The sequence below is a fragment of the Piliocolobus tephrosceles genome, chromosome 19 (genome assembly GCF_002776525.5).
Source record: "Piliocolobus tephrosceles isolate RC106 chromosome 19, ASM277652v3, whole genome shotgun sequence".
Taxonomy (NCBI): Eukaryota; Metazoa; Chordata; class Mammalia; order Primates; family Cercopithecidae; genus Piliocolobus; species Piliocolobus tephrosceles.
The window spans coordinates 11,240,644-11,257,428 of record NC_045452.1 but is presented as its reverse complement, the minus strand read 5'-3'; the positions used below and the strand labels follow the sequence as shown (position 1 = coordinate 11,257,428).

General features: G+C 52.5%; 1 protein-coding gene across 2 annotated transcripts in view; it reads left to right on the top strand.

The window, feature by feature from the left end:
• Positions 1 to 15,380, top strand: part of ASCC2 (activating signal cointegrator 1 complex subunit 2) — a 51,618-nt gene extending 36,238 nt beyond the window's left edge. For both annotated transcript variants that reach the window (XM_023190672.1, XM_023190671.1), the window contains 7 exons: positions 1,325 to 1,539; positions 2,427 to 2,546; positions 10,240 to 10,339; positions 10,426 to 10,556; positions 11,514 to 11,616; positions 13,471 to 13,550; positions 14,805 to 15,380. In XM_023190672.1, coding sequence (XP_023046440.1) covers positions 1,325 to 1,539; positions 2,427 to 2,546; positions 10,240 to 10,339; positions 10,426 to 10,556; positions 11,514 to 11,616; positions 13,471 to 13,550; positions 14,805 to 14,976 — 921 coding nt within the window. In that variant the 3' untranslated portion in view covers positions 14,977 to 15,380. The remainder of the gene's footprint in view (positions 1 to 1,324; positions 1,540 to 2,426; positions 2,547 to 10,239; positions 10,340 to 10,425; positions 10,557 to 11,513; positions 11,617 to 13,470; positions 13,551 to 14,804) is intronic.
• The last annotated feature ends 1,405 nt before the right edge of the window (positions 15,381 to 16,785 follow it).

The window sequence follows — 16,785 nt, the reverse complement described above, 5'->3', positions numbered from 1 at the left end:
TGCAATAGTGCAATCTCTGCTCACTGCAACCTCCGCCTCCTGGGATCAAGCAATTCTCCTGCCTCAGCCTCCTGAGTAACTGGGATTACAGACACCCGCCATCACAACCCAGCTAATTTTTTGTATTTTTTTAGTAGAGATGGGGTTTCACCATGTTGGACAGGCTGGTCTCAAACTTCTGACCTCAGATGATCTGCCTACCTCAGCTTCCTAAAGTGCTGGGATTATAGGCATAAGCACCACGCCCGGCCTATTGTATTGTATTGTATTGTATTGTATTTTTTTTTTTTTTTCTTTTTGACAGAGTCTCGCTCTGTCGCCCAGGCTGGAGTGCAGTGGCCCGATCTCAGCTCACTGCAAGCTCCGCCTCCCAGGTTCACACCATTCTCCTGCCTCAGCCTCCCGAGTAGCTGGGACTACAGGCGCCCGCCACCTCGCCCGGCTAGTTTTTGTATTTTTTTAGTAGGGACGGGGTTTCACCGTGTTAGCCAGGATGGTCTCGATCTCCTGACCTCGTGATCCGCCCGTCTCAGCCTCCCAAAGTGCTGGGATTACAGGCTTGAGCCACCGCGCCCGGCCAATTTATTTTATTTTATATTTTTTGAGACAGGTTCTTGCTCTGTCACCCAGGCTGGAGTGCAGTGGCTTGATCAAGCTCACTGCAGCCTCGACCTCCTGGGATCAAGTGATCCTCCCACCTCAGCCTCCTAAGTAGCTGGGACCAAAGGCGCACGCCGCCATGCCTGGCTAATTTTTTTAGTAGAGACAGGGTTTCACTGTGTTACCCAGGCTGGTCTCAAACTCCTGAACTCAGGCAATCCACCTGTCTCGGCCTCCCAAAGTGCTAGGATTACAGGCATGAGCCACTACACCCAGCCACCTGGCTACTTTTTAAAATTTTTTGAACTGATAGAGTCTTGCTCTGTTGCTCAGGCTGATCTAGTTCCTGAGCTCAAATAATTCTCTTGCCTCAACCTCCCAAAGTGCTGGGATTACAGGTATGAGCGACTGTACCTGGCCTTAAATTTTTTTTATTTTTTGTTTATTTTCCTGGATATGTAGTAGGTGTATATATTTATAGGTTACATGAGATATTTTGATACAGGCATGCAATAATCATAACAATCACGAGCCCCCTTTTTCACAGAGAAAGAAATGGAGGCTCAGAGAGACTTGAGTCACTTGGCGAAGTTCCCACAGGCAGGAGGGGCAGTTCCAGGACTTGAACCAGATCCCTCATGCCTAGTCCAGTGCTGTTTGGGACCTGTGGCCCTATCATCGGCCCACTTAGCCTTCCCCTTCTTGGCTCTGGCTCTCACTACAGTGCATGGGAGCAGCCGCAGCTGTGGGCCCTGCTGTGTGTGGGGTGGAGCTGGACTCACTCATCTCCCAAGTGAAGGACCTGCTGCCAGACCTTGGTGAGGGCTTCATCCTGGCCTGCCTGGAGTACTACCACTACGACCCAGAGCAGGTGATCAACAATATCCTGGAGGAGCGGCTGGCCCCCACCCTCAGCCAGCTGGACCGCAACCTAGACAGGTGGGAGAGACAGGTGGGAGGAGCCTCCCGCTGCCCAGGCTGCCTCAGGGTGGGGCCCCTTCTCTTCCTTCCCTCATTCGTGGTCCAGGACTCAGCTTGTTCTCTCTTCCCAGCCATTTAAACTAAAGCCCTCTTTGGGGAAACATAAAAACCTTAGGCCCCGCAGGAGTTTTTCACTTGCCCTAGGCAGGGCAGAGAGTATACACATCCCTGCCACACTTTGTGGGAAGGTTGAGTAGAGCCATGGATGTGTCTTCAGGGATGTCACCCAGAGTTGTTGAGCCCTTCTGATCCCCTACATTCCTGACCTGCCCCTGTCATTACCACGTTCCCACTAGATTTGTGAGAGAGGATGGCCACAGCTTCTCACTTTCATCACATCTACCATTTCTTTGGCCCACTGCTGCCCTGAAGGCCCCATGGGACAGCAGGAACCAGTGCCCGAAAGGGTGTGTCGTCCATAAGCAAGTGATGTTTACCAAATGAATGAGTGAAGTTAGCTTTCTGCCTTTGGACAAGTTCCTCAGCCTCCTTGTGCCACATTTTACAGATGAGGGCACTGAGGTACAATGATCTGTGACTACTGATCTCATGGGACTATTATAAGCATTAAATGAGGGATAGCGCTTTTAAGAAACAGAAGGAAACCCTGTGTGAATGGCATGCAGGGAACGGGGGGAAGCTTTGAGGTGTGGCTGCCTACCCAGGCAGGGGCCAGATCAGGCGGGGGCTTATCTCCCTCTTCAAGGTTTTGAGATTGTGTCCTAGGAGTGTCTGTTGAAGGGGACTGAAAAATCCGATGGATTTAACACAGCAATGGAGCGTGGGGTGCAGGTTTCATCGGCTGGCAGGGCCCCCTTAAATTGATCTCTGTGTCCCCCACCCAGAGAAATGAAACCAGACCCTACACCCCTGCTGACGTCTCGCCACAACGTCTTCCAGAATGACGAGTTTGATGTGTTCAGCAGGGACTCAGTAGACCTGAGCCGGGTGCACAAGGGCAAGAGGTGAGTGCAGTGGGCCATGCGGTTCCGATACCCCAACTCTGGAAGTGCAGAGAGGACACAGGGAAACCAAGGGCTCCATCTTCGCAGAACTGGACATGGAGTATCAATCAGCACAGGGATCCCTTCACAACCCTAGACCTGTGCACCCCCAGTGGTTAGAAGCAGGTTCTCTAATGATCAGTCTTCAGTTCTGACTCTGTGCAGGGAGGCTGTTAGTGAATCCCCCTTGTTGATAGCAAAAGGCCAGAAGGGCCAAAACTATCCCCACTTCCCTTCTTACACCTTTAATGTGTTAACCATCAAATCACTGGTGGACAGTGCTTCCCAGAAACCACTCTTTGACCTGATTTTCCCCAGGCTGTGACAAAATGAGAAAATTAAGGACTTTGAGTGAGCTTTTCAGAAGGTGAACATATTCCACTTTAAGGCCTTTCTATTTATTTTTAGTTTATGTCCTTCCTACTTTTTTGGCATTGAAAAGTCCGTTCATGATTTATTCATTTATTCAACAAATATTTGTCTAATGCTTACAGCATTCTAGGCTCTGGATTAATTAGGTTCTGGGGATATAGTGGGGAGTGAAACAGACACGGCCCCTGCCCACGTGGAGTTTGCATTAATCAACTCATCAAACAAGCAACACCAAATCGCAGATATAACAAATACTACAAGCTGGAGGTGCACAGAATTCTACGCCTTTGGTAGGGCTTCACCCCAGGCCAGAAGGCTCCTCTGGGAACATGACATGGGACCGAGCGCTAAAGGGTGAGGAGGGGTCAGTTCTGCAAAGGAGAGAAGGAGAAGCTTCCCAAGCAGAGTGAGCAACAGGGGCAGTGGTCCCGAGGCCATAGTGAGTACAGCCAAGGGTCCCATGAACCAACAAGGCCAGCACGTTTTATATTTTGAAAAGAGCAGGGCCGGGTGCGGCAGCTCAGGCCTGTAGTCCCAGCACTTTGGGAGGCCAAGGCAGGTGGATCACTTGAGCCCAGGAGTTCAAGACCAGCCTGGGCAACATGGTGAAACCCCGTATCTATAAGAAGTACAAAAATTAGCCATGTGTGCTGGCACACGCCTATAGTTCCAGCTATTCTGGAGGCTGAGGTGGTAAGATCACTTAAGCCCAGGAGGTCAAGGCTGCAGTGAGCTGTTATCATGCCACTGTACTCCAGCCTGGGTGACACAGTAAGAACCTGTCTCAAGAAAAAAAAAAAAAGAGTTCACCCAGCTTTGGAATGATGACCCATCAGAGGGACAGAGAGTCAGATGTATTGGTAAAGAGTACAACATCCAAGTGGAAAACTGCAAAATAAGATGTATTCTAGTCCCCCCGAGTTCTGCATGGAAGCTAGAAATCAGGGGACCTCTGGACAAGTACAGGTTGCTCTTTCACCATCACATGGATGGGGATCGTGAGGTTCAGAGAGGGAGGAAACCAGCCAGCCTCATTCTTGTGGTAGGAGCCCCAGTGGTGGAAATGTCAGCTTCTTCTTCAGTTAGGGCCCTGTGCTGTTACCCCCTCCCTAGGGCCGTCCACTGCTAAAAGCTTGGCTGGCTGAGGGCTTGGGGAACCGGCGTAGGGCAACTACAAAGCCATCTGGCTGGCTGGACAGGAAGCACTTGCAAACTGCTTAGTCATACACATTGCAACACCCCCAGATCCCAGACTAGAGGTGTTATCCTGCATCATTGCAACATCCCCAGATCCCAGGCCAAAGATGTTATCCTGGACCAGTGGCCGCTATTCCAGGCCAGCATGACCCTCTGTAGCTCTAGCGGTGGGCAAGGAGAAGACAAGGGGTCCTCCAGGCTGGTAGAAGGCTGGCCCGCTGCTCCAATCCAGGGAGCCTGATTGGTAAGTTCCCCACAGAGGTTAGCCATCTCTGGACATGGCCTTTCACCTTGATCTGTGGTTTTGCCCAGGGCCCATGGTATTGTAAGGTCTCATCTCACCCCACCTAGGTCATGAGTCACCTATGAGCATTTGCCAAGGGGCTGGTCCCAGCTGTCAGGGTCAGCAGAGTGGCTGGCATTGAGGTGGCCAGGTTTCTGGAGCGCTGTGCCCCTGCTCCTGGGGCCCTCTGGGCTGCCATGCAGACTCACTGTGCTGGGTAGCCCAGGGGCTGCAGATTGCAAAGAGGCAAAGCCTCCATTTGTGTGTTCATTATTTATTCATTCAGCAAATATTTATTAAGCGATTTACTAGCACCAGATCCTATGCTAGACACCAGGGGAACAGGGTGAGCTGGATACCCAGGCCTTGCCTTCAAACGATCATGAGAAAGACCATTAAACAAGTAAGGACAGAGTGGGAGGTGCTGGGTTGGGGTACACAGGAACTTCGGCAAGGACACATGTCCTAATCACATGAGAAATTAGGTAGGACACTGCAGATGGTACTGGAGTTAAAATGTGTTTGTTGTTGAATCAGATAGGCTGTTGTTGAACTCAGTGGCTTAAGTAGTAAGGAAATCTGTTCCCTTGCATGACAAGGCAGTGTAAGGTAGGGCAGTCTAGGCTTGGTTGAACTATCATCCAGAATGTATCTTTCCTGTCTCGGGGCCTCACTTCGTGGTCAGGCTACCTCCTTTGAGGCTACAGTGGGGGCTGCAGCAGGAGCTGTTTCTACTATGGCTTCCAGACATGATAGTGCCAGGAGATAGTCCAGACCAGGTCTTCCTGTGTCTCTCCTAGAGACTAGGATACCTTTCCCAGAAGTCTCCAATACCCCTCATATCTCATCAGGAAAACCAAGTCACACAGTCTAGACCTGTAGCTCCAGGGTCCAATGGAAAGGTAGAAAGACCTAAAGAGGGTCTGTTTGGAGAATAGGTGAGGTGCAGCATGGCTGTTGTGGAGACATCAATACATGTGCTACAGGTATATCATAGCCAGTGAAGGAGTCAGTGGGCAAGAGGCAGGGTCCCCTAATGCCTTTGGACAATTCCATGGTGCCCTGGAAGATAACACGTGTTCTAAAAATGTGCCGGCCGGGCATGGTGACTCATGCCTGTAATCCCTGCACTTTGAGAGGCCGAGATGGGGGAATCAACTGAGGTCAGGAGTTCAAAACTAGCCTGGCCAACATGGTGAAACCCCATCTCTACTAAAAATACAAAAAATTAGCCGGGCGTGGTGGCAGGTGTCTGTAATCCCAGCTACTCGGGAGGCTGAGGCAGGAGAATTGCTTGAGCCTGGGAGGCGGAGGTTGTGGTGAGCCGAGATCGGGCCGTTGCACTCCAGCTTGGGCAACAAGAGTGAAACCCCGTCTCAAAAAATAATTTAAAAAATTTTTTAAATGTCTGTGCCCTTGGTCTGCCTTTTGGGGAGTCACAGAGCACATTAAGGCTCTGAAAAGTCCTGTAGTAAAAGAAACAGGATTCACTTTGTTGAGCCCAGAAGGTGCTGAATCTACTTCTACATGTCATCTATCAGCCCTGGGAAGTGGGTGCTGAGAGAAGGAACTGAGACTTAGTGAGGATGAGGGACTTGCCTGTGGTCACACAGCCCAGGAAGTGGCAAAGCAGACCTGAATCAGGAGACCTGTGCCTGGCCCTGGCTCTGCTCTTAGTAGCTAGCTGTGTGACCTTAAGAGGGTTGCTCTGCCTCTCTGGATCCCCTGATTCTTCATCTGGAAAAGGAGGAGTCTGTTGCTTCTATAGGCGCTTTAGAAGTTCAAAGGCAGGGGTTACCCTGCTAAGGACCAGTTTGAATTGGGCCTTGAAGGACACGCTTGAGTAGATGAGGAAGGGAAAGGTGGTGAGGTTTCAGGGGAACCCGCATGTTCCCTGGGCTTGCTTCCATCTTGGAGGCTGAGGAAGCTACCTACTCCAGCAGGTCTCTGCAGCCACCATCGCCTGTGTTTCCAGGCTTGACTGAAGTTCTGGCCTCGAATGCATCTTCTCCCAGCTGACTTTGATCCTGATTTTTCTTTTTCCTTCCTGGCTCCAAATAATGTCTGGGGCCAAGGTTACACCTCCCCAGACAGGCTGTCCGGGTGCCTGGGTTTCACTGTCCCTACCTGTGTCTTCTTCCAGGGCACAGCTAGGGTGGGTGGAGCTTGCCATGCTTCTCTGCCTGGCCCTGCCAGGAAGCCACGTAACCAGAGGCCACACAGCATGGAAGAACAGCCCCACTGCACAGAACCGGGGACGGGATGGACCAGAAGCCGAAGGTGTAGCAGAAAGGATGGTGACGCCTCTCATTCTTCCTCAGTCTCCTGGCCCAGCGCAGGTCCTGGAAGCTATTAGGCCCTTAGGAAATATGTGTCAAATGCATGGGTGTGCTCCTACCAGTGGCACCTACCGCCTGAACAAGCTTGGGCTCCTTTTTCTTCCTCTCTACCTCTTTTTCAATGTAGCAAAGAAAGCCAGGTACAGGGCCAAGGTCACAGTCACAGGCCCCTTCCCTGGTGGATGTGAAAGATTTCTTTGAACTGAGATTTCTCCCTGGTCTAAATCAAGTGCACCATCCCTCCTGCCATACCCTGGGGCTCCTGGTCCAGTCAAGTAGCCTCCTACCGTGGAACCTCCATTACCCCTTCCTACAGATGCCCAGCCAGTCCTCCTGAACCAAGTTCATTCCTTTTGTTTCCAGGGCCTCTGTTCAGCACATTTGGTGTTGATTGGTCTGTCATCCCCACTACACTGAGTTCATGAGGGCAGAGCTGTATGTTCTTCATCTCTGAATCTCTCCCCAACTCAGCCTCATACCCTGCCTGGCACCGAGCAGGTCCTTAAAAAAGACTACTGAAAAAAAAAACCACAAAATATTAGCCGGGCTTGGTGGCACACACCTGTAGTCCCAGCTACTCGGGAGGCTAAGGTAGGAGAATTGCTTGAACCTGGTTGGCAGAGGTTGTAGTGAGCTGAGATCGCGCCACTGCACTCCAGCCTTGGCAACAGAGTGAGACTCTGTCTCAGAAAAAAAAAAGGACGTGAAGGGAGGCAAACCCTAGTCCACCACGCTGAAGGCTGCAGTCCTGACCTGCCCTGGCTGCCAGGCAGACAGCCTGACAGACTGAGACGGACTCAGACGCCTGCCTCTCCCTGCACCAAAAGCCAGTTAATAGAAGATTTTTATGGAAGCTGTGTTTGGCTTTGTGTCTTTTCTTTTTTATTATTATTATCTTACCCTTGATACATTCCAGAGACCCAGTTTCACAGCTAAGCTGGATTTTCTTGCCTGGCATCTCATATTGATCTTCCCTGCAGGGCTAGAAGCTACATTCCACAGGCCTGGGTATGTTTCTGACAAGCCAGGTTTTTTCACAGGTTTGCAAAGCCACAAGTTGAGAAGCCTCAGTCTCTGCCAAGGCTGTGCTGCAGCTCACTTGTGACCCAAACATGTCCCTTCCCCCACCCAATGCACCGGAGTTTCCTCACCTTTTTGTTTTGTTTTGTTTTGAGACGGAGTCTAGCTCTGTCTTCCAGGCGGGAGTGCAGTGGCGCAATCTCGGCTCACTGCAAGCTCCGCCTCCCGGGTTCACCGGGTGCCACCATTCTCTTGCTTCAGCCTCCCGAGTAGCTGGGACCACAGGTGCCCACCGCCATGCCCGGCTAATTTTTTGTATTTTTTAGAGACGTGGTTTCACTGTGTTTGCCAGGATGGTCTTGATCTCCTGACCTCGCGATTCGCCCGCCTCAGCCTCCCAAAGTGCTGGGATTACAGGCATGAGCCACTGTGGCCCCGAGTTTCCTCACGTGTAACATGACCGGAGTTGGGCTTCCAAACATTTTCTTCCAGTGAAATTTTACATGGAAACTTGAGCTGTGGAAGACACAGAAGGCTGCTGTGGCGAGGTGGAGGTGATAGGAAGAGGACTGGGCCTCCCACCTTTTCTTACATCCCAAAGGTCCCTAGGGCTCCCTTGAGCTCAGTCAGAAAGCCACGTGTGGCCTTGCTGCTGCTTAAATTTTTGTTTGTTGGCAAGGAAAGGTCATTTTTGAAAAAACAATAAACGAATAAAAATTTTAAAATGAAAAATATTTTTGTTTAAGAGATCCAGGCTGGGCACAGTAGCTCACACCTGTAATCCCAGCACTTTGGAAGGCTGAAACAGAGGATCACTTGAGTCCAGGAGTTCAAGACCAGCCTGAGCAATATAGTGAGACCCAGTCTCTACAAAAAAATTTAAAAATTAGGCCGGGCGCGGTGGCTCATTCCTGTAATCCTAGCACTTTGGGAGGTTGAGGCAAGTGGATCACTTGAGGCCAGGAGTTCCAGACCAGCCTGGCCAATATGCAGATACTCCATCTCTATAAAAAAAATACAAAAATTAGCCAGGCATGGTGGCACGCGCCTGTACTCCCAACTACTCAGGAGCTTGAGGCACGAGAATCGCTTGAGCTCAGGAGGCGGACGTTGCAATGAGCCAAGATCATATCACTGCACTGTAGCCTGTAACAAAAAAAAAAGATTTAAACAACTCCAAGTGCTTCCAAGCAGTAACCACCGTCATTTGGCGAGGGGCTTACTAGCCTTCTCTCTGCATTGACATGCATAGGTGTGTGGCCATAGAAACAGAGTTAGTGTGGTTTGCTTTGGGGATCATACTGTATGCATTTTTCTGTAGCTTGCTTTTTTTCCTTGGGAATAAGTGAGAATTCTTTCCGAGTTAGTACAAATAGATCAATGTCTTTCTTGACAACTGCCACACAGCGATCTGTAATTTAGATGTGGCACAGTTCATTTGGCTCTTTCACTCATGATGGACATGAGTTGCTTTCCATTTTTCACTGTTGCAAACAATGCTGAAAAGAAAATCCCTAATCAGACCTCTGTACACACAGCCAATGTTTCTTTAGGGTCCATGCCTTGACAGGGAATATCCTGGTTGAAAGGTGAGCACATTTTACCTTTTTTATTTATTTACTTTTTTGAGACGGAGTCTCGCTCTGTCGCCCAGGCTGGAGTGCAGTGGTGTGATCTCGGCTTACTGCAACCTCCGCCTCGCAGGTTCAAGCGATTCTCCTGCCTCAGCCTCCTGTGTAGCTGGGATTACAGGCACCCACCACTATGCCCAGCTAATTTTTGTATTTTTAGTAGAGACAGGGTTTCACTATCTTGGCCAGGCTGGTCTTGAACTTCTGACCTCGTGATCCACCCGCCTCAGCCTCCCAAAGTGTTGGAATTACAGGGGTGAGCCACTGCACCTGGCCCCATTTTACCTTTTACCAGTGGCTCTTGGCCTGGCACAGTGGTTCATGACTGTAATCCCAGCACGTTGGGAGGCTGAGGTGGGGGGATCACTTGCGGTCAGGAGTTTGAGGCCAACATGGTGAAACCCCATCTCTAATAAAAATACAAAAATTAACCAGGCATGTAGTCCCAGCTACACAGGAGGCTGAGACAGAAGAATTGCTTGAACCTGGGAGGTGGAGGTTGCAGTGAGCCGAGATTGTGCCACTGCACTCCAGCCTGGGCAACAGAGCAGGACTTCCTCTCAAAAAAACAAAGAACAAATAAAAAACAATGGCTCTTGGGATGCCCTCTAAAGTGACTGGTGCCATCCTTATGGGCACCAGCAGCAGTGAGAGTCCCACCTTCCCACGCCCTCACCAAGGCTTGATTTCATTTGTCTCTGTGACAGTCTGAGGGCTGGAGCAGTTAAGCCTGTGGTCTCTGGACCCTCCATACCCTGTGACCTTCCAAGCCTGATGGTTTTCCTTCCTCTCTTTCTGCTGTTCCTTCTCAGCACCAGGAAGGAGGAAAACACGCGGAGTTTGCTGAACGACAAGCGTGCAGTGGCGGCACAGCGGCAGCGCTACGAGCAGTACAGCGTGGTGGTGGAGGAGGTAGGCCACCAAGGCCAGGTGTCTGCAGGGCCGGGGAGACCGGGCCAGCCCCTGAGCCCCCCAAACCCATGCTTATGCCATTGCAGGTGCCACTGCAGCCAGGCGAGAGCCTGCCCTACCACAGTATCTACTACGAGGATGAGTACGATGACACATATGATGGCAACCAGGTGGGTGCCAATGATGCAGACTCAGACGACGAGCTCATCAGCTGCAGGTGAGGCCGTAGAGGGGGTGGCATTCCAGGGCAGAGCAGCTCGTAGGCCTGTGGGGCTCCCTCACCCACTTGTTTACACTGATGTGGCAGATCCAGGGCCCAAACCCAGTCCTCCTGACTCCTAATCCAGTGCTCCTCCACCCCCCAGCCCACCCTGAATGGGGCAACATTTATTTGGTGTCATGCAGTAGCTTTGCATTTTTCTTTTTTGAGACAGAGTTTCCCTCTCTCACCCAGGCTGGAGTGCAGTGATGGAATCATGGCTGACTGCAGCCTTGGTCTCCTGGACTGCAAGTGATCATCCCACCTCAGCCTCCTGAGTAGCTGGGACTACAGGTGTGGTGCACACCGCCACACCCTGCCACACCCCACCACGCACCACCACACCCCGCCACGCACCTCCACACCCCGCCACGCACCTCCACACCCCGCCACACCCCGCCACTCACCGCCACGCCCCGCCATGCACCTCTACACCCTGCCACACCCCGCTAGCTCTTCTCTTTTTTGCGGAGGTGGGGTTCTCGCTATGTTGCCCAGACTAGTCTCACTTCCTGGGCTCAAGCAGTCCTTCCACTTCAACCTCCCAAAGTGTGGGCATTACAGGCGTGAGCCACCGCACGCAGTCCGTTTTTCTTCTTAATGATTCAAAACGTTTTCAGGTGGAATGTTACAGCGATTTCCCCAATACAGATCAAAGCAGAGCTGTCCTGACTAAAGAGAGAACTGGAGACCCTCCCAGCCCCATCTCAGCTTCCCCCTCAACCCCCACCTCAAATTCTGTTAACCTCAGAGAATCCAGGGGCTGGAGCAAAGCTGGCTTGAAACCCCTTTGGTTTTTCTCAGCCTCCTGAGCCCTCCTGGCGGCCCCTCTCACCCAACCAGGTTCCCTCCTCCTTGTGGCTCTTGCTCCTGGTTGAACCTTGTCTTTGATCTCATTTCTCTCCACACCCTCAGGCCATTCACCATCCCTCAGGTGCTGAGAACCAAAGTGCCTAGAGAAGGGCAGGAGGAAGATGATGACGATGAGGAAGAGGAGGCTGACGAGGAGGCTCCCAAGGTACCACCCTGACAGGTGGCAGATGAAGGGGAAAGTGCCGTTCTGAAGGGTGAATCAGAAGTGCCCCCACCCCTCCCTACATCTGGCCGTGAGGCAGCCCCAGCATGACTGGCAGGGACAGGAGGAGTCCCTTTGAGCCCAGAATGTCTGCTGGCCTAGAACACACTTCTGCTGCCCACTAGTGAGGACCCAGGGCACAGATTAAAGGCAGGGCCTCTGAGCCGCCAGCTTCATTATTAGGCCCAGGAGCCTGGGGGTCAGGAGAAGGGCAGTTACCAGCACCGTGCCCAGGATGGCAATTCTTAAAATCAGAGAGGAGTTAGAGCCCAAGGGCCCCGGGAGGTCATCTGGATCAGGTTAGAAAATTCTACTTTTTAGCGCTAAATTTTTTATGTGAATGAAATCTTAACTAGAACCTCAACATACAGAACAGATAAAAGCGGTACTACTCAGGTGACGGGGCAGCAACCTGGGATCATGCCCCACACCAGGGTGACAAACTCAGATGTTTCTGGGGCCAGGTCACCAACAGCAATGAGTAGTGGGGCCTGGTGGGGACTGCACTGAGCAGTGGGAAGCACATGCCCTGCCTCAGGGGCTCCTCGGTGGAAGCACAGACTCAGGGTTTCCACAGATTTCTCTGCTTCTCAGGCAAGGGGTCAGCCCAGATTTTTATGTAAAACCTACCAGTTTTGTGTGTGTGTGTTTTGTTGTTATTGTTTTGGAGATGGAGTCCCACTCTTGTCATCCAGGCTGGAGTGCAGTAGCGCGATCTTGGCTCACTGCAACCTCCGCCTCCCAGATTCCAGTGATTCTCCTGCCTCAGGCTCCCAAGTAGCTGGGATTACAGGAGCTCGCCACCACACCCGGCTAATTTTTTGTATTTTCAGTAGAGATGGGGTTTCACCATGTTGGCCAAGCTGGTCTCCAACTCCTGACCTCAGGTGATCCACCCACCTCGGCCTCCCAAAGTGCTGGGATTATAGGCATGAGTCACCACGCCCAGCCTTCTTCTTCTTGTTTGTAGAGACAGAGTCTCGCTTTGTCGCCCAGGCTGGGGTGCAGTGGTGCAGTCATGGCTCACTACAACCTCGAACTCCCGGGCCCAAGCAATCCTCCCACCTCAGCTTCCCAAGTAGCTGGGATTATGGGCTCACACTACCACACCTGGCTAGTTCTTATATGTTTTTGTAGAGATGGGATCTCAGTGTTGCCCAGGCTGGTCTCAAACTCCTAGACTCAAGTGATCTTCCCACCTAGACCTCCCAAAGTGCTGGGATTATAGATGTAAACTACAGTGCCTGGCCTTTTTTTTTTCCTTTTTAAAGCTACTGGCCACCAAAGCCTGTCTGTGGTTCCTAGGTCCCAGTTTTTCCTTGCACTATTGGCACAGAAGGCTGTCCTTGAGAGTGGGCACTCTCACACATGCTGCTGGTGGTGCCAGAGTGAGGCCTAGGCCTGCAGCTCCCAGGACCACTCAGCTCCCAGGGGTGGCTCCCACAGCCTTCAGAGCCCTGCATGGCCTCTCACAGTGGCCATCCTGGCCTCCCCGACACTCCCATTTGTCATTGTTATGCCATAACTATGGTCTATCCACTCCACCAGCCTGTCCAGGAAGCCTCAGTCCCTTCAGCTGCCACCCGCTCAGGGAAGAGGTGGGGCAAGGGGCTCCTCATGGAAACCTCAGACCACAGTAATCCCGCTCCATTCCTGGGCATTGCTCTGCCAGGCTGCAGCTTCCCCTCACACATGACATGGAGGCATCGACAAGATTCACTTGAGCGGGGCTTCACTGCCACTTAGGAAAATGTGGCAGCTCCTGACTTCAGATTTGGTCTTCCCTCCCTTCCACAGCCTGACCATTTCGTGCAGGACCCTGCAGTGCTGAGAGAGAAAGCAGAAGCCAGGCGCATGGCCTTTCTCGCCAAGAAGGGGTGAGCATTCAAGGGGCTGCTTCTAGGGGGACCCCTCCCAGCATCTGGGGAGGGCCCAACCAGCCACTCAGGAAACCCACATGTACACCCTAAGTGCTCCATGTGTATTTAGTTCTCGTGACAACTGTGCGAGGTAGCTACCATTATCACTATCCTCATTTGACAGATGAAAAAACTCAGGCCCAGAGACGTTAAGTAACCAGCCAGAGGTCACACAGCTAGTACGTGACGGAGCAAAGATGGAGCCCAGATGGCTCAGCTCCAGGGTCCCCACTCATACCCACTATTTGGTGAACACAGGAGGGGATTTATCACCCAATGCATCCAGGCAGAGTGTAAATGTGAGAGAGCTCAGACAGACACACATCCTTTCTGGCTGATAGAGGTATGGAAGTGATGGGCACTTGAGCTGGGCCCCTAAGGGTGAAAATGGCTCAGAGGAGTTTGTCATGAGGGCAGAAAAGTAAGAAAGCAGGCGTGGTCAGGAGAGGGATCTTTGAGGGGAACTGAGATCAGTACCCAGAGACTCCTCATCCAGGCCCCGCATCTTCCCAGTGAGGAAATATTCAGAGGGGCCAAGGATCTGCCTCCACCTAAGGCCAAGCCAGGAGTAAAAGCCCACTCCCCGATCCTGGCCCTAGGCTTCATGCAGCACTGTCTACTGGGTGCAGGAGGCCTGGCCACAGGGAAGGCATTTGGATTTTGAGGGCAGTGGGGAGCCACACAAGGTTGTTGAGCAGGGAGCAGAGGAACCCTGACTTCTCATCCATCCCAACCCCCTGAGTGTGGCGCTCTGGCAAATCCCAGTGGTCGAGATGATCTGAAAGGGCCCTAGGTCACATCTGTGAGTGCTCTTGGTCGTTGGAGGCCACCAAGCAAAGCCCTAGGGTGGAGAACAGGAGTAATGTCTCAGCTGCAGCATGTGGCCCCAGACGGAGAAAGGAGGAGACCCACCCAAAGCCCTCCCCGTCTCCTGTGGGCTGTGTCAGCCCTCTGGCTGTGCCTCCGCTACACATAGCAATGGGCGCACCTGGAAGCAAGGCCGAGAGAAGAGAAAACACCAGGCTCGGGGCTAGTTCGAGCCCCAGGGCCCTGCCGGGCTCCATCTCTCCTTCCATCCGAAGTTGGGACATGGGTGACCAAGCCCAGTCTGTGTGTCCTTTCCCAGTGAACACCAAGGCAGGCTGTGAGCTCTCCCAGCCAGAGCTTCTTCCAGCTGACAGATTCTCGTGGGGTGGGTTGTGTCTCCCTCAGGTACCGGCATGACAGCTCAGCAGCAGTGGCCGGCAGCCCCCGGGGCCATGGGCAGAGCCGCGAGACAACCCAGGAACGCAGGAAGAAGGAAGCCAACAAGGCAGCAAGAGCCAACCACAACCGGAGAACGATGGCCGACCGCAAGAGGAGCAAAGGCATGATCCCATCCTGAGGCCTAGTGCAGGGCCAGCGGGGAGGCAGCGGCACCAGACTCACCAGGCTGCGCTCCCATCGCCTGGGGCCTCCTCACTAGGGTCCCCAAGTTCAACTTGACCCCTCAACAGCCTCAGCTTTGCAGCCCGAGAAGGCCGCCTCTCATCTACCAGCCAGCCATGAGCGCCTTCCTGCAGAACACACAGTGCCTTATGCCACAGCCGAAGAATCCATGGGGCCGGCAAGCAGGCACCTTCCCCCAGCTGTGCTGGTGGGAAAGGGACAGGGATAGAGTCCCAAGGCAAGCGCCGCAAACCTCGGGCCACAAGACACCACTTCCCCTTTACCCTGGACAGCAGGAAACCTGTATATTCAAAAACAGAAAAAGTCCTGCTAATAAAATTTTTGACCCTTTCAAATGAAGATCCGTGTATGCCCATGACCCACGTTCCCTGTGTCTCATTCTTCAGGGACAGCCGCCAGTTGGAGGGCAGGATGGTCAGTCAGCATGGTCAGGTCAGGTGCTCTCTCCATCAGCCTCTCTTGCTTGCGGCTCCTGTAACCCCTCTAATGCTGCTCTGCGTTGCTGTGTGACCCCAGACTGTCACCCCCTTCTCTGAGCCTCCAGTCCTTGCTAGTGGAATGAAGGGCTGGGTGGGGGGAGCCCCCGTGGTCCTTTCCATTTTCTCGTTCAGTTATGACAGCTCCACCGTAGGAGGTGGGGACCATTTTCAGCCTCGTAGTACAGGTGAAGAAAATGAGGCACCAAGGGCTGAAGGCACCTGCCCCGGCCACAGCTAGAAAGTGGCAGAACAGGAATTGGACCCCGGCTTTTATAGGGCTATAGACCCTATAGGTGGTGTCATCTCCATCTCACAACTGGCGCAAGGACATTCAGCCAGTGGCAGAGGCAGCACCCAAACTCAGCACCTCATGGTTGCATCTGCACTGTAATAAATTCCCCCAAATCGAGAGTTCACACAGAAACCTTAAGAAACAAGTGAGAATGTCACTGTCAAGCCCTGTGGAAGTGAGTGGGACTTGCTTCCTCAAAGCCCCTTCCCAGGCAGGGCCAACCAGTTCCTAGCATGGCAGCAGCTGCCAGGCCACCATGCGTGTTGTCAGTCAATGGCGAGTCAACAGTGGGGCACTGACTGGGCTGACCCTAGCCCAGCCCAGCCTGGAGCCCCATCCTGTCAGCGGAAGCCAGGGCCCATGCCTGGCTGGACCTTGACAAATCACCCTGGATGCTGGTGCAATTTATTTGCACGTGCTTAGGATGAGCATCTGAAGCAGAGGCAGACAGGCACTTGATGGATTGGTTTTGTTAGGTCAGCCCACACAAGTGAAAATCAATAGCAATCCCTCTGCCTTGCCAGCTCTGTTGGTCTATTTGAGATGCAGAGCAGATACGGGGGTGGTGTCCTCCCCCTGAGCTGCTCAATTAGCTGAGATCAGGCACAGGGTCAGCCATCCTGATGGGCAGCAGGAAGACTCTGTTTCCTCCTGGAGGCATTTCCCAGGGACCTCCCTGAACTCCTCAGGTCCAGTGCTTGTCCCTGGAGCAAGGCGAGGTGAGTTGGGAGTTCCCAGGATTTACTGGTCTTACCCATTCCTGTTCACACGGCCCCTCTCACCTTCTTAGTCTCTATACCTCCCACCCACCCAGACTGGTGTTCAGGCCTCATGTGAAAATCCTGCTTTAAAGGATTTGAAAAGGAGGCAGTTTTTCAAATTTTTCAGAATATAGTGCCAGGTCAAACTTCATCTCCCTTGAGGAACTACTACTTTCTCGTTTCAGATCTCGAAAGCACTCTTTCAGGGGTGC